General features: G+C 43.5%; 1 protein-coding gene across 6 annotated transcripts; it reads right to left on the bottom strand.

The window, feature by feature from the left end:
* Positions 1–1,778: 1,778 nt before the first annotated feature.
* On the bottom strand, positions 1,779–26,405 carry gtf2ird1 (GTF2I repeat domain containing 1). 6 transcript variants are annotated; one of them, XM_069539653.1, is made up of 28 exons: positions 26,117–26,405; positions 20,681–20,801; positions 20,179–20,320; positions 19,320–19,364; positions 18,006–18,182; positions 17,727–17,910; positions 16,668–16,987; positions 15,998–16,093; positions 15,483–15,566; positions 15,055–15,238; positions 13,514–13,539; positions 13,014–13,140; positions 11,792–11,835; positions 11,461–11,541; positions 10,193–10,357; positions 8,542–8,595; positions 6,519–6,599; positions 5,733–5,916; positions 5,594–5,655; positions 5,080–5,151; positions 4,651–4,918; positions 4,120–4,148; positions 3,983–4,030; positions 3,835–3,912; positions 3,553–3,745; positions 3,134–3,171; positions 2,947–3,056; positions 1,779–2,711 (listed from the first exon to the last, which is right to left on the bottom strand). In XM_069539653.1, the coding sequence occupies exons 2-28, from the start codon at positions 20,795–20,797 to the stop codon at positions 2,643–2,645; spliced, it is 3,078 nt and encodes a 1,025-aa protein (XP_069395754.1). In that variant the 5' UTR covers positions 20,798–20,801; positions 26,117–26,405; the 3' UTR covers positions 1,779–2,642. The 6 variants fall into 6 exon arrangements, with proteins under 6 accessions (XP_069395754.1, XP_069395752.1, XP_069395751.1 ...); XM_069539651.1 differs by lacking the exon at positions 26,117–26,405 and adding an exon at positions 25,505–25,658; XM_069539650.1 differs by lacking the exon at positions 26,117–26,405 and adding an exon at positions 25,172–25,322.
* Positions 26,406–26,912: the final 507 nt, after the last annotated feature.

Raw genomic sequence — 26,912 nt, 5'->3', positions numbered from 1 at the left:
AAAGAAAAAAAAGTGTCCAGGCTGCAGTTTCCTTCGTCTCCAGGATCGAAGTCGAAAAACATTTGTAAAGTTAAACGTGGATCTGAGGAACTTTTGTACTCGATCAAGAGAAACACACGAAAACACAGATTTAGAGACTTCGGAGCAGAAAACAAGAGAAAAACTACATTTAAAACTTCGTGTTAGTGAAAAAGCACAAACACAGAGTTTAGATTTCTACAGGTTCAAACAACTTCTCTCATTTTAAACTCGTCTTCTCTGAAGTCATGAAAGTCACTTCGCCTGAGTCACAACCAAAGATACGTTTCTTTTAAACAACTAAACACAGAGCTCAGATTACAACGAACCCATGAGGAGAAACTGAGCGACAGGATCCAGCAGATTTTATAGAGCAGCTCGAACAGGTGAGACGAATCTGAACCTGACGACGTCACAGCTGGAATCACTGAGCGAATTAACCATGATGCAACAGTTCAACCATTTAAATCAGATTCAAACTGTGAACTCTCTGATGTTCGTCACCTGAATATGTTTGATTTTAAAAAAAAAATTACAAATATCCATGAAGTGTTTTCTGGGAAATTGGTAAAAATGAAGAAAGTGGAAAAAATGCTTGAATTCCTGGATCTGCCCTCTTTAAAAAGTTTACTCCAAATAATTAAATCATTGAATGTTCAACGTTATTTACTATTAAAGCGTTAAGTCCTAAAACTGATGAAGTCTCCAATAATCCACAGAAGAAGAAAAAGTACATTTGTACTTTAAAGTTTTTCAGACATAAAAAAATTAAATTGTCGATGTGACTCTTCTTTCTTTGCTGATAATGATCAAATGTGTATGATTGTTTTTTCCATTTGGTTTCTCAGTAAATGAATCCATTTTATTTATTTACCAACATAATAGTTTTAAGCAACTGGTTAAAAAAGTTTGATGATCTTTCAATGGCTGACGTTAGTTCAGCAGAGACGATCCAGGCGATAGTCGGACTCCGTCATCTCTCTGAACGAGTAATCAGGTGAGTTCCAGAGCAAACGGAGCTGATGGAACCAGACTGGACGAAGGTTTCCGCTTGTTAAACAGCAGATTTGGCCCAAAGGTCCCAAAACAAACGTCGGGCCTCTGACGGCGAACACTGAAGCTGAAGTTTCCCATGTGGCAAAATGTGAGTCTGCTGACAACAGATCGGTTGACGTGTGGTGTCTCTGTGACTCACTACAAGGGTCGTCATCATCGGGACAGTGAGGTCACACGCTGAGACATGAGGCCTCCGCTCCGTCAGTGATATCGGATGTCCTCTGCGTTCGGAGCCTGAATCACAAACTCTGCTCTTAAATGAACTTTGATGGAAGTTCAGTTTCTCTCTGTTTCAAAGTGTTTCGCTCAGATCACCTCCGGTCACATCCTCTTCCCTCGAACTCACTCAGGGGAAGTTTTCATTTCACCACATCGGTTTGTGATTCAACATCTTTCGACGTTACGAAAACTTTGCGTCACTGTTTCTGCAAAAAGATCAGAAAGAAAACGTCGACTTCATCATTTCTCTCGTCTCCTGACGTCGGCTCGTTTTTCCGCAGTCGCCACGAGATTAATTTACAAAAAGTCAAAACGCACAAAAACCTTTCATCGCTAAGCTGAAAAACTAAAAACCTGTGAACTCTCGTCTTCTGATCTGAGACGAGCTGGTCACGAAGCTGCGTCGTTCTTTTTCTCCCCAACAAACTCGACTCCGGTGGATTCTCGTTCGCGACGCGAAGAAACCGAGCTCCACTAGATGAAAGTGCAAGGCAACACATTTTATTTCAAAGGCCTAATTGGCGTTAAGGTACAGCATATTAAATATGGTTAGTCCAGAGACAGTCATCGGAGTAACATACCGTTCTTTCCTCTACATGATACATTCAGGCTGATTTCAAATCACATATTTTACACGTTGTTAATGCGCTAACATAAAAAAGCGTGTTTACGTAAAGGTCTTGTTTTTACTGCAGGTTCAACCTGTCGGGGGGGAAACCAGAGTCCATTTTGTCTCCTTTCATTTCTGATGGCTTACAGTCGCCGCCCCTCCCCCCCCCGACACCTCATTAAGACACTTGATTGCTGCTGTTTAATTGACTTCAGTGGTTACCTGTAGTGACGGAGTGGTGAGTAGCGTCTGCGTTAGTGTTGTGATAGTTCCTCAACAGAATCATGTATTTTACATCCCTGCACATAATGTTATATTTCAATAAATACAATAAATAAAAAGTACAAATATCTGAATATTATGGAACCAGATCGATATTAGACATTTCTTTTTTTTTGTTGTCAGTAATATGTTGCAACCAAATGCTGGATCCGGAAACATGACTCAGTGGATGGACACTTCATAAACGCAAGGGCAAGTAACATGTACAAAAAAAACCCCCCCAACGTGACCGGTCGAGATCGGCTTCAGAGGAGAAACTGAGGTGAAGGCAGGACGCAGAGCGAGCCAAGCTCTCGCTGCGTCGTTGAGATCCGAGTACATTCCTCAGAACTTCAGCGTGCAGATCGTTCAGCCGTCACGCTCGGACAAAGTGTTAGTGTTCGCATGTGGAAGAGTCACGAGAGTCGAGAGTCGGGTTTTTGTTTCAGTCCCTTTGCTGCTTGTCGAGCCTCGTCCTTCAGTAATTCACTTTTCCGGGGACCTGCACATTCACGCCGCTGTAGTCCACCATGTACATGGGCCACTGCTGCAGACGCACACACACACAGAGACACACACAGAGAGACACACACACAGACACACACAGAGAGACACACACAGACACACACAGAGAGACACACAAAATGTAAAAGAGGTTTTTAGAGTTTACGTTAAAAAAGACTTTTCTCTAAAGTTAAACTGCATCGACACAGAAACCCGTCACTTCTTTTATAAAATGTCCTCTGCCCCCCCCCCCCCCCTTTTTTTCTTTTCAAACGTACCATCACTGGAATCTGATTGGTCGATATCCCCAGGTCGGAGGAGGCAGGAACTCGATTACTCTCCTGAACTCTCTTGCGCTTCCGTCGATTGGTGGAAGCGTCCGTTCCGACTGAGCACACAAAGGAAACGGGTTCATTTTCAGCCAAAAGGATTTTACAGTGTGGAGGGAAATTACCCAGAACTCACCTGTGTTAAACGCCTGGCTACAGATCTCTGCAAAGGGCCTGAGAGAGAGAGAGAGAGAGAGAGAGAGAGAGAGGGTGAGAGAGAGAGAGAGGAAAAAGCTGAGTCATTTCAGGTGACAAAGCAACTTCAGACATAAAAACATTCCCTTTCTGGATATTTACAGATCAGCACAGTGATCTGCATTAAACCAGAGACTGAGAAACGTTCCACGATCTGAGATTCACTCTGTCATCGAGTCAAACGACTGCTCTCCGTAACAAAACATTTACATTTGCCGCTGAGGACGATTTATTCTTCGGCTGCATATAAATCTGAAGCATAAATAAAAACCTAATGAGCTTAACCACCGAGAGACAAAACCCTAAATTCCCAGTGAGCCGTGCAGCGCTGAATATTCACACACACACACACACACTCACTGTAGCTGGCTCTTGATGGTGAACGTTATTGTCTCTGCAGCTTGGAGGATTTTCTCCAAACACACGATGTCGTAGGTGTTCGGGTTTCGGAAGGGGATGTCGTCTGGAAGGCCGCTAACCTCCACGGACTCCGGACTCCCGCGGATGAGCTTGTACGGGACCACGACGGAGCGGTCGAGGCCCAGAGCGTCACCTGAGCACACGGCGTGGAGGAGACCGAGCCTTTAGATCAGGACGACGGTCGGAGCGAGAAGACAAACATCGTGAAATGCGTCGACTCACCGTATTTCTTGTTGAACAGCTCCTTGACTTGCTCTCGGAGGACGACTTTCTCTCCCATGCGGTTGACGTCATCGTCATCTGCGAGGTGAAGAGTCGTCGTTAGGAAGAAGAATAACGACACAGGGCTGTGAAACATTCATGTACTCACCACTGATCGAGGCGTAGGCCTTCTTCAGCAAAGTGACCCGTCGAGGCGCTGAGAAATTATTACATGACATTAACGTGAGTTCTCTGAGATCGTGGTTAATTCATAATCAGAGTTCTAAGAAATCCATGTTCCAGTACCTGGTTTTGGAATGAGTCCTTGAAAAGGTCTGAAAAGGAGAAAATGAGTAAAAGTTAAAAAGAGAAAATGAATCTCGAGGTTTTCTAAAACTAGAATTACTTCACTGACAAATATTAAAGTCTGTTTGTTATTATGAGGAATATTTGTAGTTTTTAAGATGAGGGTTCTTTTTCTACCGGATGCTACTGAATTAAATTTTGTTGGCAAGGAAATCAAATAAATGATTTAAATGAGAAGATCCAGGGATTTCTCAACAAAAATATTTCAAGATTTTCTGTATTTTGATGTTGATCAGATGCTAAAAGACCTAAAACTGTGAATATTGACTCGGTGTTGTTCATTCAGCTGCAGACACTTGTTCTTATAAACTGAAGGGAGCGAGCTGTGATCCAGGCTCTCATCATTTCTGTCGACCTTCACAGAACTTATCTCGACCGATGGATCTTTATGAATGTGTCACAGTAAAGAACCTGCATTTATTCATAACAGCACTCGCTGCATGATCCCGTGTCGTGTGTTGTGGTTCCCACCTGGTGATGGTGAAGCTGATCTTGTCAGCGACCGCCAGGATCCTCTCCAGGTTCTGCGAGCCGAAGGTGCAGGGCTTCCTGAAGGGGATGCCGGGGGGGAGGCCCTCGATGATGACCGAGTCTGGGTTGTTCTTGATCCTCTTGTAAGGCACTTGCACCGGGTACTTGATGCCCAACGCCTCCCCGTACTTCCTGTTGAACAGATCCTGGACCTGCTCTCGCAGCGTGTTGGCCAGGTCGATCCTGGAGAGCTTGGACTCCAGACACTCTGGAGACAGAGGACAGAGGACGCCTTTCTAAAAGTCCACTCCCAAAGTGCACGTCTTAGAATCTGCTGCAGTGACTGAGCTCTTAAGTTCGCAAAGTGATAAATGGCGTCTCACTCAGCTCATTAAAGTTTGAAACATAACTTTGTTTTGATGAACGTACCTGAGAAGCCGGGTCTCTTGGATACAGCTGCAGCTTCGTCCGTCACCGATGCTGCGTCCTTGTTGTCCAGATCTTTGAAAAACAAAAACATTTAAAGGTTAAAAGTTTCGTTTTTTAATCGCCTCTTTAAGATTAACAGAACAAAACCAACGCTGAGAGCTGCTCGTTCCAGCAACTGAGCTTTGTGGAAATCAGGAAATCCCTGCAAGCACTTTGTGTTGATCCTCCAACAAAAACAAAGCGATGAACTGGATTCGACCTCGGAGTTTTGAGCAGAGAGTAAAGTGCAAACAGTCAAGTTATATTTTATATATATTTATACGACCTGATATCACAAATCCAATTTATACTACGATCCTCTAGAAAGTTTCTGCACACAGCTTTACTACAATACTACTTCTACTATCCTCAGAACTTTGACCATCGCAGTGAAATTACTGCAGTTTTACACAGGTTTCCAATATTCACATAAAAAGAAAGTACACAGTAAAATAAATCACGGACGTGGACCCACCTGAATCACACACGGGGATTGAAGGCATTTCTTGTTTTACTTGCTCAGTTAACAGCTCAGGCCTGAAGACAAACAAACATTATTAAACATTGAGAAGTAAAAAACCCACATGAAATAATAAACATACTCTGACTCTCACCTCTTGATAACAAACTGGATCTGGCTGCTCGCAGACAGGATCTTGCGCAGTTTGGCCGCTCCGAAGCAGTTCGGTCTCCGGAGGGAGATTCCGTCCGGCAGCCCGGTGACGTACAGATCGTCCGGATACATCTGGAACCTGGAGTAAGGAACCTTGGACGGTTCGGGAAGCCCCAGAGCTTCAGCTGAGAGAGAGAGGAGAGAAGCAAGAAGATATTTAAGTAAAGGAGCAGGGGCGTCGCAACAGGACGGGTCCGAGTGACAACGGATCAAAATCTAAAGAAATTCAAGAAACGCACGTGAGACAAAGAGTTTAAGAGACAAAAATCGAATCAGTTCATATTTGAATCCAAGAATTCGAGTCCAAGGTCCTGAGATTATCGTGTTTACAAGAATTGGACTGAAACCTGAAAACATAAATTCCTCCAGTCGGCACGGAGCCATAGAAACACTAATCGTCTGTTACCTAATGTTATTTCACATCAATGTTCACTGTCGACGATCTGCTTCTTTCACACTGAGGCTAAAAACCCTCTGATGCTTTGCACCTCGTTGTTCAAACCCCTCCGACTCGCTCCTCACTTGACAGACCAATTCCAACATGTTAAATAATTTAAAAAGCCTAAATGTTACGACATTAATATTCAAACGGGCTTTAAAAGCTCAACCTTTTTTAATCTCTGTACGTCGGGAACGTGTGTGAACATGCGGAGATCAAACTGGGCCTGACAGAACCTCCCACCCTCCTGTGAATGACGGCAGAGCTCCACCACCACGGGTCGCTTACCGTACTTCATGCCGAAGAGGCTCTCCACTTGTCTCCGGAGCTGAAGAATCATTTCACCGATGTCCTCCACCAGACTCCCAGCTGAGTGTGTCAGAGGGGAAACGGCCAAAAACATTTACACCGTGAACGTCAAAGGAGAATCATCACACGAGGGCGGCTCAGTTAGCGGGTGTCTCCTCACCTGTGTGAACATTACTACTGTTCCCTTCGCCAGTTTTATTTTGATAAATGCTCCCTGTCCTACGCTGACCTGGTAAAGACAAACCGGCCGCGCTGTGTATTTATCACCGGGGACCGTAACAAATGGAGGCTTGAAGGAGGGAACGGTGCGAGTTCAAAAAACGAGGCTGAAAAACAGTTGGAAGTGATTATTGAGGTGGACGTGATTAAAAGCCCCGAGTCGACTTTACTGCACCTGAAGTTAAGGAAAACAATCCGAGCATAAAACTGAGAGTGATCGTGACTACGTGCTGATCTCACACTGAACTTTCTCAAGTCTCTGTGGCTAAATATGGGAACTTCATGTACTCCATCACTTCACAGGCACGTGTGCAGTTTGGACATATAAGGGCTGCGTGCACGGAGCCGGAGCCACAGCTGGAGGATCTGTGAGTGTGTCGTGCAGCTGTTGTGTTTTATTCCAGTCTGTAACCAACGCGGTTTTCAGACATGGACTCTGGAACTTTCCTAAGTTTGTGGTTCACACATGAAGAATGCGGCAGGAGATTTTTTTTTTCTGCCGATCAGACTCGACCACAGGAAAATGTCTGGAACATTCAGGCGAAGGTCGGAGCGAGCAAGAGGCAGGACATGACGTGGAAATGACTCGTCTTTGTCGGCAGCCTCTACGTGCACGGCTCCTCTTTTTCAATCCTGAGATATTTGTATTCTTCCGGTTTTGCGTCACCAACATGTTCATAAACATGTCCATCAACATGTCCACCAACATGTCCATCAACATGTCCACCAACATGTTCATAAACATGTCCATCAACATGTCCATCATGTCCACCAACATGTTCATCAACATGTCCATCAACATGTCCATCAACATGTCCACCAACATGTCTATCAACATGTCCATCAACATGTCCATCATGTCCATCAACATGTCCATCATGTCCATCAACATGTTCATCAACATGTCCATCAACATGTCCATCAACATGTCCATCAACATGTCCACCAACATGTCTATCAACATGTCCATCAACATGTCCATCATGTCCATCAACATGTTCATCAACATGTCCATCAACATGTCCATCAACATGTCCACCAACATGTCCACCAACATGTCCACCAACATGTCCATCATGTCCATCAACATGTTCATCAACATGTCCATCAACATGTCCATCATGTCCACCAACATGTTCATCAACATGTCCATCAACATGTCCATCAACATGTCCATCAACATGTCCACCAACATGTCTATCAACATGTCCATCAACATGTCCATCATGTCCATCAACATGTTCATCAACATGTTCATCAACATGTCCACCAACATGTCCATCAAAATGTTCATCAACATGTCCATCAACATGTCTATCAACATGTCCATCAACATGTCCATCAACATGTCCATCAACATGTCCATCATTTCCATCAACATGTTCATCAACATGTTCATCAACATGTCCACCAACATGTCCATCAAAATGTTCATCAACATGTCCACCAACATGTCCACCAACATGTCCACCAACATGTCCACCAACATGTCTATCAACATGTCCATCAACATGTCCATCATGTCCACCAACATGTTCATCAACATGTCCATCATGTCCATCAACATGTTCATCAACATGTCCGCTCGTTCACTGTGAATTTTCCGGACATTTTCCTGCAGGATTCTCAAACAGACAAGTTCCAGAAAAAGTCCAAAGTGATTTACTGCATGTCTGAAAGCAGCTAATGTTCTACACTAATAAAAAACACTAAATCTATCAAAAGATCTAATTACAAATAATGAATCAGTGGTTGAATGAAATATATAGTTTTTCCACTTTACCTTCGGAGGATCTTCTGATGCTCTGGGAGGCCGAGCCGGGGGAAAGAGCTTCAGCTGCAAGATGCAAGAAAAACATGAGCAGCTGCTTTTAAAACTTTTCTACGACAGAGAATTGAACGGTGTCGTTGATGACTCGATGGTTTAACATTAACTGAGCTGAAGAAAGACTTGTGTTTAAATATCCGTCATTGTGAGTTAAGTGTGTGGACAGTGAGGTTTGGTTCCACGTTGATTAAAACAGCAGCAACGACAACATTTATTCATTCATACAATTTGTCCAGTTGTTCAAACAGGAGAAGAACAAATTAACAAGCAACATTTATAAGTTAACTACAGGAAACAGCTGCAGTCTGAACTCTCGTCCGTCATCATTCAAAATTTAAAATGAACTAAATGAGATTTCAAAGTTTTAAAACAGTTTATTTTTAATGTAATACATGAAAGTATAATATGGTTAATTGCTCTAAATTCAATTAAGAAATGTCATAAGTGATGTCGGGCTTTAACTGCTTTGATTTATTTCAGCCTGCAGATCAGCTGTTATATACTTTACTATATACTTTATTTATTTATTTAAAAAGTGTGCGAGAACCTGCAACAGCAAATAAAACAGCAATGAGACATTTGCTGCACTTACCTTAAATATCTTTCCTTTAGGAGTCATTTGTGAAAGAAAAGAAAACTTAAAACAAGGAACAATCAAATAAATAAAATAAAACAAAACGCCTCTTAAACGAACTGAACGCTACAGCCAAGATCACACTGAGTAGACGCTTCACCCTCTGCAGCTTCGGTGCGACACCGTCATCAAATGTAAAAATGAATGCAGATGTTTTCTGCGTTGTTTATTCCATGAAATAAAGCAGATACCGATATTTGTGACAAAGGGCTATTGATGAATCGCTCGGGCTCTCGGTTAATGAGCTCGGTACGAGAAGTTTCCTTTAATTACAATTTGGCAAATAAACATATTCAGTGTCAGTGCATTAAGCTTTTAGTCTTTAAACACTGATAAGCGATCAAATTTAAAGAAGCCAGGTGAGACGTTGGAGGAGAGTGACGTCTACTCAAAGGTTCTTGGTGACCTGAGTCTAAAGGTGAGAGGTGTTTCAGTCTACAGGCAGGTCAGTGTTAGATGAAGGCAGGAGTCAGGTTGGTTGTTTTTACTAACACACTAAATCTTCAGGGCAAGAACTAGAGGATAATATCACTCCAAATCTGGAAATGAGCACAGTGCATCAGTTTGGATAAATCTCTCTGATAAGAAAGCTGCAGAGAAATTCAGTTAACGATGATGAAGAGAATTGAATATCGACAGCTGATGCACGGTGCCCTTCACAGATGAGAGAGTTTATCAGACTCGGGGAGGAGGAAAAGCTACAGTGGGTCAGAACTGGGTAAGTGGGATTTATTTTAGGGCTGGGTCTATTAGGGGCTGGGGGGGGGGGGGGGAGTGGGACTGTGGATGATAAAGAATCTGAGAAAAGTGGTTTCATACGTGCTGCAGCTTATTTAGCGGCCTACAGGGGGCCAGAGTGTGGTGAGGTGTCAGTGGTGGACGCTGGGCGGCACAGTGAGCTGGCATTCCAGGGGCTGCGGGTGAGAAGGATGTGGATGAAATGGAGTTGGGGGCCGACGTGGCCGAAGTTACCTGTGTTATTTTCCAGCGGGTGATGGGGAGCCGCGGGAGCAGGGGGGGGCGGGTGAGCGGAGGGCGAGGCTGTGGCTGGACACGCTGCTGCTGCTGCTGCTGCTGCTGCTGCTGCGACAGGCTCGGCCACAGGCTCGCTGGGCTCCTCCCCACTCGTACCAGCATCTGGAGAAAAAAAAGCTTCTTTTAAGTTTTGCTGTTTTTACACGACTGTAAATAAAGATGGACGACGCGTCCCCACTTCCTACCACGGCACAAAAATAAAGACAAGATATCCTAGATACAGTTTGTGGAATTTGGTCCATGTCCCATCCGCTAACGTGGAGGAGGCGGGGTTCATAACCCTACACTGCAGCCAGCCCCCAGGGGGCGGCGAAGATGTCTCTGCTTCTCTTTCGGGACCTGTCATGTCGTCCATCTTTATCTACATCAACAGGAAATGCCAGGTTGCTGATCTTTCCTGTTTTGGTTCCTCGGTGTTAGTTTGGTCAGTTTTTACTCTTCAACTTGTTTTTTACTCAGTTTGACACAAAAAACAAATCAACAGAGAAAGAAGGAGAAAATGTCAACATGTGAAACTCACACAGTTTAAAGCTGCTTTTTATCTGAGGTAGAAAAATGAGGATTTATTTATTATTTATCTTCTTGTAAGAGTTTAAAACACAGAAGAACAAATTGAGTGTAAATCTCATACAGAACCGTGATAATTTAAGAACTATTGAGACTTGAAAACTTCTGATTCTGGGCTCCACAGGTAGGAAACCTTAAAGAGGTTGAGGACGACTAACTTCTTTTCCTGACCTCAGTAAAAACAAGTTCTCGTCCACCTTCCTAAACACTGTTTGTTTCAGCCACATCGAAACAACACAGTTCACTCTCGCTGAGTTAAAGACTCATGCTGACTAACTGCAGCTTCTTCCGTGTGCTTGCTTCCCAATAAATACAATCTGTGCATCAGGCGTTGTCGCTGTCAGAGGATGTTCAAGCACACGAGACGACGCATTTGACAACAAAGAGCAAACTGTCCTCTCAGTGTTGCAGAGCAGATATTACAGAGCTGATAGTGAAGCTGGAGAAGAGGCAGCAGCAGACGGAAGAAAAGTAAAACCACATCATAAAGCTGCTGTTGACATCTGAAGACAGACAGTAGTTTTATATTTTGACTCTTCATCACAAACATGGGATACATCAGTGATAATCTCTAAAAAACATCTGTTTGGTTTGAAGAAGTGAAGTATGAAGGGCTTGCTGAGTGTGTGCTGACTTACCTGGCACTGTAACTTGAATTATTTCCCCATCTGGAGGCTCCGTTTTAATCCTTTTCAGAGGAATGCAATCTCCTGAAGGGCCTGCGGAGAGACAACAGTTCATTCTGCCTGAGCTCCCATCAGTCTGCGGCTCTGTGTTTTATGGCTGCGTTAAACAGATTTAAGTCGGCGACAGACCCGTGTTTGAACTGAATGGACTGCGAGACACAGTTTTAAAAAGATTTCCAAAGAGTGTTAACACGGCATAAAAACTTTCATTTGTTCCTCGGGGGGCTTAAATATTTTGTAACTTCAGGCAGAGCAACGAGAAGAGTTTGCGTGAAGCACATACCTGCTTCACAGTCAGCCAGGGGACTCACACACGCACTTGTCGACCTGCGAAGACAAATAAAACACATGTTGGTGAGTCCCAAAACACAAAACTGATTCATTGAAGAAATATTTTTCTCTGGTCAGCTCAGAGACATGAAACTGATTATGGCTGCTCTGGAGGTAGAGCAGGTCGTCCACTAACTAGAGGGCTGCTGGTTTTATTTCTGGCTCCTCAAGTCCGCATGCCGACGCAAATTGCCCATTGACGTCCGTGAGGCCAGCGTGTGAATGAGATGCATGAGTGATAAGCTGCTTTAAGATATGCTCGCGGGTCCGGACCTTTTCCCGAGGGGCTGCACGTGAGACGCAGATGTAGCTCTGGACGTTTTCCAGAACTTCTCCTGCAGCTCACTTGTAAAAATGTCTGAGTGAAAAAAATACGGCAGGAAAATGTCCGGCGAGCGTGTTGATAGCGTTTCTAACATGTGAGGGATTCAAACCTGGAGAATACAGATATCTCGTGCTCCTGCTGCTCCACCAAGACGTCACCCCCCCCCCCCCCCCCCCCCCCCCCCCTCCCCTGAATGTTCTGGACATTTTCCTCTCAGAAAGAATGGGTCTGACTGAAATTACCTCCTGGTGCATTCTTTATATGTGAAAGGCAGCAAAAATGTCCAGACCCAATTTTGGGTCTGAAAGCCGTAATAAATCAGCCAAAGTGCTTAATATCGACGCTCAGTGTGAAGATGCGTATGAATAGATGAATGTCAGCTGTAATACAAAGTGCTGTGAGTGGACATTAAGACCAGAAAAGCATTATATAATTATAGTTCATTTACCACAGGCTGGTAACTGGTAACTCACTTTATTTAGACATTTAAAGAGATGGGTTTGGAATATTAATGCAGAATGAATTATTATGCTTCAGAAACATGTTTTATGTTATTCTCAAATTCAACATATTTTTCTCCGATAAATCCATTTCAGTGGATTTACTTTCGATGCGTGTTACATATGGATATAAAGAAGAGAATTCAGGGCTAAATTGAGTCTTAACACAGCCTGTGTCACAGTAGCAATGTAAACGATAAATTATGAAGAGCAGCATATTTAAACTGTTTAACTCGTCCAACACTAAAAGTAATGTGGGTTATAAATACAATATAATTTGGCTGCATGCCACCGTCTCATATTTTCAATTTCATAAACAGTCGTGTGGATTTCTGCGTGCTCCGTCTGACCTGCTGCTGAGCGGGTTGCTGACCAGCTCTGCGGTGGCGGGCGGGATGCTCAGATTGTCAGCGAAGCCGTCTTCATGTGCGGCGCCCAGGTCGTGCTTTCCCTCCTCCCTCGCGATCTTGCCAGCAGCTTGAAAAAACAAGGCAGGAGGAGATGAGCAAATGCTGCATCACGTTAGATTAGAAACATCGGTGGAGTTTAAATAAAGGATTACGGAGGTTGCTAATGATCTTTGATGGTTTAAAATAATTTGTATATACAGGGTTTCTGCAGGTTTCAACAAGTTAAGAGTTTTTAAGACCATAACAAATGAAACTTAAGACCTGTGACAAGAACAACAGATATGAATGAATATTGGAGTCACAGAATTACTTCAGGCCCTTATTTGAAATTCATAAATTCATGTTCATCTTCTCGTGTTTGTATCCGATGCTAACTCATGGCTCAGAGGCGTGAGGAGAAAATGGCATTTAAACAAAACGTAAATGAATCAGACTCTTACCAGTGAAAATCCTTTCATCAAACATTCTGCAATATAAAGAAAAATAGGTCATTAGTCACCAAGTTCAAAAAGCTCTAGGGCAAAAAAAACAAACAACCCATGATGCAAACCAGCTCGTTACACACATTACGTGCTCTTTAAACAATCAGCTAATTGAGTCTCGTTATCAGTGAATCCCTCTGACTAAAAATAACTGAGATACGCTCCTGGACTGCTTCAGCAGACTCCTGGTACGTGCTGCACTCTTGTCCTGCTGTTATCGTAACTTATCCTCACTAAAGTATTTACTTAACTTCTACTTTATGTCTGTTTGTAAAACATTTTTTTTATGACTGCTTAACTTCTGAATCTTCCAGCTGCAACGATTCTTTTCTTAACAGAGCAAGATGAACTAATTTTTGATTTCAGGCTCTAAAATTCCAAATACACCACAAACAACAGCTGCTTTTATTGTTTTTATATGAGGCAGAAGCATAAAACTGTAAATAAAGATCGAAGACACATCGCTACTTCAGCCCGTTTAAAATGAGGCCAAAATGTCCCCGATGCGGGTTCGGCCATCATTTAGAGCCGGAGAGTGGAGTGTCACTTTAGTTCTTATCACACTGATGTATGTCCGAGTGTTTATGTCTGACAGCTGGAACTGACTCGTGATTGGTTGAGGCTGTGTATCGGCGGGATCTTGCTACTGCGGCTCGGTCCCTGATTGCTACTGCACAGACTCCGGCTCCAAATGTGCAAGATGGCAGCTTTTATATCAGGCGTACTTTGGATGGCGGGGGGGAAGTGGAGACATGTAAAGCAACAGAAATGCGCTGTATGAATGCAGAGCTTATATAAGAGCATTTACAGCTTAAAACAAAGCAGCAGACCATTAGAACGAACGATCAGTGCGTTTAAAAAAAAAAGATGATGACCTGCCAAAAAGAGAACATCAGGGCCTGCATCTGGAACATACCTCAATGACAATGGGAATGTGATGTAATTCTGAATTAATCACATTTTCAATCTTTCCTAATTGTATTAACACTAACGAGCCGCCTGCAGGATTCGTTAAAAGATGTGTTATCTCAAACAAGGCATGGTGGCTCGTTTATATTAGCTTAAACAAATGGAGGGGAGAGCAGCCGTTAGTGTGCCACGCTGGCAGGGGAGTCATTTGGGACCTGAATGGAAATGGTTTAGCAGTCGGTGGGATGTCAGCGTGCAGAAGGAAGCAGACGTTTAAGAGACAGATGGAATAGGCCCCCTCCGCTTCTTATTAAAATCCTCTGCAAATAAAAGTTTCGGAAGCGGCGCCGGCGCTGTAGATTGGTGGAGCGGCGCTGGATCATGACCTGCACTCAGGGACTAAATTAAACTTGATTAGACTTTCAGGAAAGTGTGCATCGATGTGTTTGCTTGAAATATAAATTACAAATGTCTAATGCATGAATATATCCCAGAGATTTACATCTGCCTGGAAGCGGATATCATGCTCCAACAACGTTTGAAAAATTCTATTTCTGTCTTTGTAATTGCGCTCTTAAATCACTCCTCACCGTTTGACTATGAAGCGGATTCCGTGGCGCTCGTCCAGGATGCGTTTGAGCTTGGGGACTCCGTAGGTGCAGGGTCTCTTAAAGGGGATCTGGTCGGGGATGCCTATGATTTCCACGGCACCTGGGTCGCAGGCTATTTTGCGGTAGGGGACAGGCACCATGTGATCTAGACCCAGGGCCTCAGCTGCAGGTGGAAAACAGGAAGTAAACAGACACACAGTGTGATGCTATTGGTAGAGTGTCGTTAGCTCCAGGATACTGCACGCCCACCAATGAGGAAAGTGATGTGTCTTCTGAACTTTAGCGCATGTAATTCAATTAAAATCATCAACCTAAATAAGAGCAGAATATGTCTCCTTTAACTCTTTTTCTTCTTCCTCAACATTTCACTGTATTTAAAGTTGTGACACACAGAGATGTTTTCTCACCGTATCGACTGTTGAACAGAATCTGAACGCATTCCCGCAGCGTGTTGATGTCTTCGGTTTCCCGAATGAACGAGTCCCATTTTTCTGCAAGACAGAGAAGTGAGACAAAACATCTTTTATGTAAAATGAAAGTTTAGCAGAGCATTAACATTCAAATGAGCTTTACTTCAGAGTGGTGCTAAAGATCTGAAATTAATCGTCTCCATCTTCTCAATGTCAACTCGGGAGTGAGTGCAATCTTCTTAAAGGATTACTGTTGACATCTTAGTAGCTTAGCCGTTAATGGTGAAGGGTTAGTAACGTTCAGCCCCGGTTCAGTAAACAACGCTCGACTACTTGTACGAGTCTACAAATCCAAGCAGAACAAGGAGAAACACACAAAACCCTCATATTCCTTTATAAGTGGATTTAAACTGTTGAAGTGCTTTTAATTAGAAATGACAGACACAAGAAGTACCTGTGTTTTTAAAATAAAACCAACAGTGATTTCTCTCTGGTCATAAGTTCAAACGTACCTGATTTTTCATGCACAATAGAGAAGAGCAGCCTCTTGGAGATGTGGACTCCAGGAGGACTCTGGCCTTGTTCACCAGGTAGTCTTGTTGTCTCATCTGAAAATTCAAAACAAACGTTTGTATAGTTATTCATATATTCAGTTCAATTTAATTTCACAAAGAAATCTTCACTTGGCATCTGCTCATTCAGTAAATTGTTTCTCCAGCTTTCAGAATTACTTGACTAACGTTGCTAATTAACTGTAGAAGATGGAAAATTACCACAATATAGAACTGGGTCTGTTTATCTACATTTTAGAGGTTCAGACTTCTTCTCTAGAATTTCAATCGCGGGTAAGTGAACACACCGGACTGATGATTCCTTCAGAGACGGGTTGAAGAGAAGGAAACGTGCAACAGAAGAGCTGCTCTGAATGAAAGAATGTGTACTTTAATAATGTGACTCCACACAGATGAGACTTTTTAAACCCGGGCCGTTCTTCTTATTGTTAACGTCTTTACTGTTGACAGGAGTTTTGCTCACATTCGCAGAGAGAATCTTTTTATCAGAGGAAAAGCTAAAAGTCAAGATCGGTCCGTTTCAAACTGTTCCAAGTATTCACTGGCAACATCACTGATATACATGGAAAATACCCAGGGAGCCTCATGACCATGTTCCATTCCACATTACCATTGTTAGCGCCGTCCTTGCCAGACACGTTCTTGTCCGACCCCGCTGTCCAGTTGGCCAGTCTGTCCTTGCCCAGGTTGAGGAGGGACAAGGGTTTGAAGTCCAGCTTGCTGTCTGGGTGAGGTTTGGAGGACATGGGCATGCCGTACAGGAAGTCTGACAGGACAGAGTTGCTGGAAGTGGCGGGACTTGATGACGGGGCTACCTGGGGGGTGGTCTTCCCTGCGCCGTGGCTGCTTGGCGTCATGATGGCGGCAGTGGAAGTGTTGTGATTGACATCGGTGCTGGACTTGGCTTCTCGGGACAAATCTTCTGCTGGCCTGAGCACGAGAAGAAGAAATCAAGATCAAGACAAAAATAAATACTGCCTCGAGGTTCCACTCGATCTTAATCTGAATGTTTGATGTGTTTGAAAGGTTACAAACATCACAGCTTGACATCAAGCTTTCTGTTTGCCAACCGTAATCACCTGCCAAGCGTCTCCTGGCTTACGCTGCATCTGCTGCAGCAAAAGAAACTCTTAAGATTGTAAATTAAGATGGACAACATGTCTCCACTTCTTTTTAACCTGGGTAAAAAAAAGTTATTGACTCCTTTCCCACTGCCAGTTGATGAGTTGGTGTATTTTTCCTGCAGCTGAGACATGTTTGAAATCACCATGAAGACCAGAGACAGCGTTACTTTGACCTCGGTCCCTGTCAGACTCAAAGTACATTGTCTCTGTTGTTATAAAATGTTCTGACATGTAACACGAGGAAGTGTTTGTAACAGCTGAAATAAAAACCCTGTTTATCTAAAACACATCAGTCTGTCCTCTTCCATTAAACTACAGAGGCTGACGAGGCAGCAACGAGCTTCCAGCCAAACACAAGTATGTTTCTCTGGAAAACATTAGAGGCTAAACCCAAAATGCCAAACATCTTTTTTTTATTCGTTCTTGTGGAGCGGACAGATGTGAAACATCTGCTTTCATAATCTGATACAAGTGTTCAGACAGAAGCCTGTTATCCACAGACGGCAGTATATTGTTCAGAACACAAGAACAGACAGCAGACTCACCGTTTTACCGTGAACTGGATCCGGTGGCTCTGCTCCAGAATCTTCATCAGTGTCTTGATGTCATACTCAGACGGCTTCTTCAGGGTGACTCCTTCAGGCAAACCATGGGCCACCACACAGCCGGGGTCCTTCTGGATCCACTCATAAGGCACAGGGACCAGGCTGCTCTTTCCCACGGCTTCACCTGCACATTGCACGAGGCAGAATTACTCCCTGCACGTTTTCCTTTTGAAAAAATAAACTGTACAAGAAATCATATTGTATTTGCTTCCTCCTTACTGTAAAGTACAGTGAAGACTTCCTCCACCATCTTCCTCAGAACAAAGATGTTGGACTGAGCGTCTGACGGAGCTCTTGGTTTCCCGTGTTCACCGTCTTTACTCAATTTGCTGAGATCGCCGTCCTGGTCTTTGGTATGGGCATTCGATGTGGTCAAACTTGGCAGACATGGCGCCCCTGAAGACAAATGACAAAAGTCAGGTTTAAGTTTTCAGACATGGAAAATGCATCTTTCACACATGAAGGACGCAGCAGGAGGTTGTTCCGGTCTGACACGTTTACACCAAACGTTCAGACGACGGGTGGAGCAGCAGGAGGCAGGACATGACATTTAAATTCCGCTGTGGAAATCGCAGTCCCTGCAACTTGTTTGAGAATTTCAGTGTTGGCTCAAAAACTGTCAAATCTCGTTGTCTTTCCAAGTTGACATCTTCGTCTGCCCCTTTTACATGTGTGGCCCATCTGCTTCATCCTGGTGCATTTGAATTCTTCCAGTTTAATGTCGGTCACAGAAGTTAGAAACATCATCTCGCTGTACATTTTCCAGAAACTATATATATTCTATAAAAGTTCCAGAAAACATGACTGGGATTTTTGCATTCTGAAAAAAAACACACACAAAAAAGAGGCACAGGAGCAGTCGGTGCCTTTACTTTGAAGGTTCCACAGAAACGAGATGATTGAGTGACTTATTCTTTAAAGTAATGAATATGTCAGCTTTTGAAAAATAGCACCATATAAAATTAATGACTTGTTTGTCTTTAATTTATCTTTAATAAAATTAATGACTTGTTTGGAAGGTGTCTGGATAAATGTGGGAGCATCTCCAACAATTGGTGATTAAGTAGGAGACATAGAGCCACTTAGTTCAAATCTTCCTCATTTGTTACGCTTGAAGGCCGCATAACTGAAACCAGAAAAACAAAAGGTTTGTTTCTATTCTTCACAAAACAAAAAGCAAAGTGGAGTCACTGTTCCCAGTGAACTAATTTCTCCTTTCATTCGCAGGACGATAACATTAAACTGTGTAATGGGAGGTCACAGCCTGTTAAACTGGTGGTGGCTGCAGGGAGAGAACGCGGAGTCAGGGGATGTTATTTGCTGTTTTACCCAAAAGCTCAAGGTCAACATGTGAGACAATTCCTAAAAAATGTGCATCACTATAGTTTGAACGTGTAAGAATTGAGAACTGGGCCCTTTATTGTTATGACAGGGTGTGCTCCTTAAGTTTGGTACTTCTATTTATGGATGACCTTCACATGCAGTGCGAAATGTGGCAACGATGGGTGGTGGCGCCATGGGGATTTCCCTCACCTGCCCGCGGGAGATTGTTGTTTGCATGATCCTGTTCAAATCGATCTAAAATAAAAAACCATGATAGTTAGAACATGTTTTAATTTTGCCACAGAAAGCGAAGGCCTCTGTTTTCTACCTCATCGTGTTGCGAGGGGAGCAGAGAACAATGTCCATATCTCAAAAACTAAAAAACGCCCCATGGTTCAAATCACTAATGGAGTGTGAGGAAATGTTTGTGTATGTTTCTATATTCAGAAATCTGATGAACAATCATGTCCGAGTTTTGTATTTACTTAATTTATAACACAGTTTCAGTGTTTTTTATCATTTATTACGGTTTATTGACTTACATTACCTTTTAACCGAGGTTGAATTCAGAGATATGAAGCATTTAAAAGAAAGAGCATCAGAGTAAGTAAAATAACCCACGTAAGAACTGGCTGACTGTTAAACCTAAAAAGTAGAACCTGCCACATTATAATTTAAACTCTCTCTCTGGCAGGCTGTTTAAAAAACTACCCTGGGTCTTAAGAATTGATGAACACATAAAATAGCCTCAAAAGATGTGACAGGACAATTTGTTGATATATTGTTTTGTCTGATAAGGAGCAGAATGTGTGAAACTGCGACGGCTTTTTGGATTCAATCACTTTATCTTGACATAATCTGATTTCAAGCAAAACTGCGAGCAGGCTGCTGTTATTGAAGCCTTTTGGTTGAATGTGCATTTCTGTGATCACTGACTGCAAAATCCTGCCGGGACACGTCTGACACGAGTGCATTTTATGTAAGTGTCTGGCATCTGTCGCTGTAATGAGACAGATCAATGCTCTGTCAAGAATGAATAGTGGAAATCACCACTCTGAGAGGAACTTACGGCAGAACTTGTAGAAGTCTGTTTGGATTTCCCTCCTGGAGTTGAGGAACACTCTGCCCTTTTCTGTGCCCACGGCAATCACGCTGTCCTCGTGTACGGTGACACACGCCACCTCAGCGTTAAGCTTAGACATCGCCATGCACTGGAAAACAAGGACGCAGGCTCAATTTACTCCGGAATTATTACGAAAAAACTCTTGAGGAAGACGAGTGCGACTGAAGAGTTCATTAAGTTAATTGATTACTAGAAGATCTGATTTCTGAGTCTCTCGGAAAAGATGCTTAATTCTGCTCTCAGCTATGATCACAGTTATACATATCGTCAATTTCTGGTGCTGTAGTGACATAAACAAGAAATATTCAGTTTCTGAGAAGCAGCTGATTATTCTCATGTTTCATGGTTTGATTTTCACTCATTTGCTGAGGGCACTTAATCAACTTGACGCCACAGATTAAGAGATGCAGAGTGAAGGGACAATGTGTGAGGCTGCTTCGGGACGTACCACTGAGTCCAGGGCAGACACCAGGCTGGTGAGGATCTCCTGTCTGGCCGACACCAGTGGCTCGCCCCGGGCGTTCGCCCTGTTGCTGTCGCATGCCAGCTTCCTCATCTGAGCCATGCCTCTGCAGGGAACAGATGAACACAGTTAGGGCAGATGACCACAGTGCAGTGTCGACAAAAGCCTGCGTGTGGTTATTCGTGCATTAATGTACACACGCACATTCAAAGCAGGACCTTCATTTGTTTTAACTCTACGCAAATGCAAACATGTATTCTGAGCATCCATCTGATACTAGAGTCCCTCACCTTGAATGCTTATTTCATGGACTACAGCAATGTCTTCAATTATTTCTAATGCCAACATGCTGATTTTACCAGGTCTGGTTACCATGTTCTTTATATAACATTTAACAATTAGCTTGAAACACAGAGTAGAGCTGAGGATCATTAGTTCGCAGGTTTGTTGGTCATAAACCAAAAACTGGGGGAATAAGATGTTGAACCTGATGGTGGCTCTGGAGGAAAATAAGGGATCATCAAAAGTTATTGAAATTCATCGTGAGGGGGGATCATGAATGTTTAAAAGCAAATGTCATGAAATTCTTAAAACCAGACGTCAGCCTCAAGTGGCAGTGGAAGAAAAAAAAGCAGCGGGTTACAAGGACTGAGAACCATCAATGTCTGGACAAAACGATTTATACATAGGGTATATATTTACTTTTATACAATCTACGGGAAAAAAAGTCATAAGATCACCAAAATTGGTATGATTCATCCTCTGGGGACCGTGAATATCTATCTAAATTTTCATAGCTTTCCATCCAGTAAAAGCAGCGTTGGACCAGGCTACAACCAGACATTGTCATCCCTTTAGCCACACCACCAGCATGACTAAAAGCAGAATCTATCAGAAATCAGTAACTTATGGTTTGCTTTAAGTTGTCAACTGGGGCTCACATGATATCACATGAACCCATTTATACTTCAGTCTCTTCAGGACACGTGGAGCAGCCGGAAGAACCGATACGGTCATGAGATACGTGCTTAACTTTCCACGACCACTGCAGGTACAGAGCTATGACGTTACAAAATTAAAAGCTAGAGAATGTAAATAAAAGCAAAGACGCAAACAGATAGGAACTGCTAATGAAAAAAAACAAAAAAAAACTGCACGGCTAAAGCCAGGCACTATGTTCTCATGGCAACTGAAACCCGTCTCCTTGGAAACTAATCTCGGGGCATTTGAACAATGCAGCTCTGGCCTTTAATCTCTCCAGACACTGGGAACCATTATACTAGCCTCTGGCAAACCCGGGCCACTGACTCAATAGAGAGAGGACGGAGATAGACAGACAGAGAGAGAGAGAGGGAGAGAGAGAGAGGGAGAAGAGAGAGGGCGGGTGGGTGTGGTGGGGTTCAGCTGCACCAGTCTGAACGTGCCAAGTCTATTGGCCGTCTAAATCTGCCTCCCCTGAGGCCACAGCAAACATCAGCCCCCCTCCCCACCCCTTCTAAATTATTACGGCCTCAAAATAGATGGCCTGTTTCCCTCACATATTTTAAGAGGAAAAGGAAGCAGCGAGGAGCAGAAAGGTTTGGGATAAGCGCAGGCTCAGGATAATGCCATGTCAACTGCTTTGAAAGAGGAAGCTCCAGCAGAATGTCACGCCGCTGCCATGGTGAATGTTTAACCGTTCACCGTGGAACAAGATTAATAAATAATCCAAACAAAAGAGTCTGTTCATGAAGGTTGTTTAAAAAAGGAAAGATTTGTTGTGTTGACAGTGAACGTGATTTCAACCAAACTGTCCAAGAGAAATCACTTAAGCTGCTTTCAGACCTGCGCTGAAGTCTGCACATTGTCCCAAAGTTTCCCGTAAGGGCTGAACGTGAAAACACAAAAGTTCGAGTCAGCTGCCCTGGACATTTTTTTTTAGAACTTTTCCTGCAGGACGACAATGTCTGGAAAATGTACAGTTACCGAGAGGACATGAAGTTTCTAACAAACGACGGATGCAAAACTGGAAAATCATCTCAGGATGAAAAAGAGGAGCCGTACATGTAGAAAGACAAGATTCAAGGGGTTTTAACGATAAGGGCCGAAAACACTGAGCTTCCGTCGCGTCCTGCCTCCTGAATGATTTTGCCCTCACACCACGCCTCGTCTGAATGTCCCCCCACATGTTCCTGTTGTTGTGAACACGTCTGACCAGGACAAGCTCCTGCTGCTTCTCCACATGCGAAAGACAAACTCAGGGACAGTTTCCAGAGTTCTGACGCAAACCTTGTTATCAGGTGTCGTGACATCTTTAACATCGCAGACTTTGTCCTTTTCACTCTGGCTTCAGGAAAGAAAAAAAGCTTGCCAGAAGAAATGCGAACACAATCACAAACATTCTGCATTTTGAAATCCTGGGCAGTCTGCCGAGTGTCGTTTGAAGCTAACCTTTAAAATGAATTTACTTTTGCTCAGAACCTGCAAACTGTTCAAGAAGACCCAAAAGGGGCTGCAATGCCATTAAGCTGTTCACAGACTGAGGTCAATATCTACAGGAGTCAGTCAAGGTGTCCAGAGACGTTTTAATGTTGACTCAAACCAACAGTCAGTGACTTTTCATTGGTTTTTTAAAGTTTCTTTACACCAGCAGTCTTTGAGTGAAGTATTTAAACTTGAAACATTAATTTGATTATAAATAAGTCATACATCTCTGACTTGTCCTTATCCATAGTCAAAGCTGGGTTTTCAGTCACGGTGCAACGTGGTTACATCACTCAGGTGTGCACATAAAAGCACTTTGTGTGAGTGGCTTGAGCTCAGTGCTGTTAAGTGTTAACGCTGAAACAAGCCTCACTCACCCGCTTGTAATAAATCTGACGAACCTTTACGTGAACTCCTATTATTTTTGTGGAAATGAATACACACGTGAGTTAATAGGTTTTGAGATGTAATAATGTGGGAACGCACAAGGTTGCAGATATTTGGGTTTCACAGGTTGTTCTCTGGATAATCTGAGTGGAACTAAACCCAGATGAGGTCCTGAGCATGTGAAGTAATTGGCTATACTCTGTTTGACTGTACCACGTAATGCACATCTCTATTATCATTAAATTTCTTTAGAGGAATGTTTTGTGGATGCAGACCGAGTTGGTCAATACACATTCCTGTCAATGATTTCCACACTAGTTTACAGGTAGTCGTAACACGCCAAGAAATGTCACTGCTACTTTTAAGAAAGCTAAAACATTGAACGCAGTTCGTTGGGCCTGAAGGACACACATCTGTCTTTTTGACTGCTTTTACGTGTTGGCAGAGACAGCGTGCCACAATTTTCCATTTGGATTCAGCCAAGAAAAGCCACGTGAAACATGTTTATATGTCCGTATTGTTTATGAGGCTGTTAGTACTTGTGTTCTTTTTCTAAGTGCCACACAACTGGCTTTAATGGGCACTGTGCCGATGGGGCTCTGATGATGTAGGTGCAGCTTGTCCTGCCATGACCAGAGCAACAAATCTAATAGATGGACCAGGGAGATGTCAATCGAGGGGCTGTTCCTACAGGCCCATTAGGTTTAACTATGGTAGATAAGGGAGCCGACCTGTGTTAGTACACAGAGCCCTGAGACAAAACTCTTAATAAACCCTGGTTGCTTTCTTCCTCTTAGAATAATTATAACGTGCATGAGTCTGGTGTTTCAGTAACTAAATATAGGAGAGTGGTGTCAGTGGTTTTTAAAGCAGCACACCTATAACCACTCACAGTCAGTCAGGTGCGGTGCCTTAGCATTACAGCAAACATCATAATCTTCTTGTGTACATCCTGAGGCCATATCCTGATATTAACCAGATTAAGACAATAGCCTGAATAAGTAACGGCTGTGTGAACGTGAATTTTCCAATGATGATGTTTACACGGATACCAATATTACAACATTAACCCAAAGACAATGTAAACAGCATTTTCCGATGACAAAGTCACACAAAAACTCGCCAACAGCACTTTTACCACAGGTTAGCATGGTTAGCATGGGGGCGGTGTCACAGAAAGAGGCGGGGTAAGTGTCAATCAGAAGCTCCCCCTTCGGGAATGACATGACGAGGTCAACGACACGAGATTCTGTTAACGATATAAATCTGTCATTAATTAGACAATGCTCTTAAATGATGTTTGCGATGTGTTCAAGCAACGAGACATGTGTTTTAGTTTGATATATAACTGATGAGGTGTGACAGCATGATTTGGGTGAAGTGTAACTTAGATTCTTTAAAGTTTCTATAAATAAAACAAAGTTACTGAAACATTTTTGTTTCCTTGATTTCTGCTTTGCTTCTGTGACCGTCTCTGTTTTACCGTGCTGCACCTCTCGAAGCACTTTTAAAAAGTTATCACAGAGCACTTTCCAAGTTATCATGAGTGAAATAAAGTTGTGACAACACTTGTGATTCTTTAACTGTTGCTTCTGTCGTGATTCCGTGTGTCTCCGTGTGCTGCACCTCTGAAAGGTAGAGACGAGCTGACAGAAGATCAGTCCCTGCAGAGGACCAGAGGACATCCTCACATGTGTCTCTGTGTCTCTCTCTCGTCTTGTGAATTCAATCGGCTCAGACGGTCGCAGCTCAAAGTTTGATTCCAGTCAGCTGGTTTCTGTTTTTTTTAAAACTCGTCCGGTTCTCCGGTACAAACCCAGACAGCTGAGAGAGCACACACACACACACACACACACACACACACACACACACACACACACACACACACACACACACACACACACACACACACTTCTTCAACTTTATCTCTCCATCTCGTCTTCATTTCGCTGCCCTTACTCTAATAGCACCGTTAGCATTAGCCTCGTCCTCTAGCTGTTTGTTTACAGCCCGTTATTCCGGTGTGTCGGTGCCGGGCTCGGCTCCGCCATGCTGACAGCGGTGCCGTGATGTGTCCTCGCTGTTTCACGGAGTTGGACCGTGCAGCCTCTCCCTGTCGTTGACACAAGCTAGCTGGCTATTGTTGTCCTAGCTGTTAACCCCATAGCGATGTACGGGGGGGTGGATTAGCCAGCAGACGGACGCTGTGTCCGGATAATAAACACCGGGCTAACGCTGCTCTCTCACGGTTACATCCCGGAGCCCGTCCCGGTGGACCAGCACCGCGAGCTCACGGTCACCGTCCCCCCCACTCCCTGTGTTGTCCACATTTAAATTAAGCTAATAAACGCTGGCTAATTAGCTGTCACATTAAGCTAGCTAACTAGCCTCGTTAGCTCCGCTGCGGGAGCTAGCTTTAGCTTTAGCACTTTTCCCTTTCATCTCCTCCCCCGGCGCAGAAACCAGGTTATAATCTGTAATTTGCGACCGAGCCGAGCCCGGAGGCGACCCGGGGGGCGAACCGAGCCGCACAAGTGTCCCCCGGTGTCCCGGCACGAGAAGAAATCTCACCTCAATTAGCGATTAAATAGCCTTGTTGCTGTCGCCAATCCCGGAATAGGTTTATTCCCCCGTTTTAATCCATCACAAACGCTCGCGATTCCCACAGCGTGTCCGCCAAAACACGGTAATCCTCCACGTGCGGACTCGAACCTGGACAGTCCGAGGACGTGTAATCTGAGTTTTCACCCCCAGTTTATGTGTCTTTTCCCCCTTTAACTGCGCTCAGTCCCTGTCCCCCTCTCTTTGTTCTGTAATCCAGTAAAATTGAAACTCATTCGCCTCCTGCTAATCCCAACCCAACTCAACAACAGCATCTATTGGCTGCGACCTGCTCACAGGATTAACCTCTGGATAAGAGAAGCTCAGGGGGGGGGATACATATATAGATATATATGAATATATGTATTTATATTTATTTACTTCATTAGTGTTGTTAAATCACCAGGAGACACTTTGCTGCAACTTCCACACCCACACTCTGCTTTAATGAGAAATCCCTCAGTTTGACATGAGACGAGCACAGTTTTATTTTTTCACACGTGCACGATGGAGCTGTGGATTATTTTGAGGATTAAAAAAACTCCAATTAAATGTTATCATGTGATTAAATTGTGTGTATGTCCACATGACGAGGTGTAATTTGAAACGCTCCACACGTCTTCACAATTGTTGCTCATCATCGCAGTAATTATACACACACTATGTGTAATATTACTTTTTTTTCATGTTCCATCTTGTAAACGTAGTAATAGTACATGTACACCTGATGTCCACTTGGCTGCAACTTCCACACTTGCTTTAATAG

The sequence above is a fragment of the Paralichthys olivaceus genome, chromosome 15 (assembly GCF_024713975.1).
Source record: "Paralichthys olivaceus isolate ysfri-2021 chromosome 15, ASM2471397v2, whole genome shotgun sequence".
NCBI lineage: Eukaryota > Metazoa > Chordata > Actinopteri > Pleuronectiformes > Paralichthyidae > Paralichthys > Paralichthys olivaceus.
Note: the sequence above shows the minus strand (reverse complement) of the source record. Positions and strands in the feature narration are given on the sequence as shown.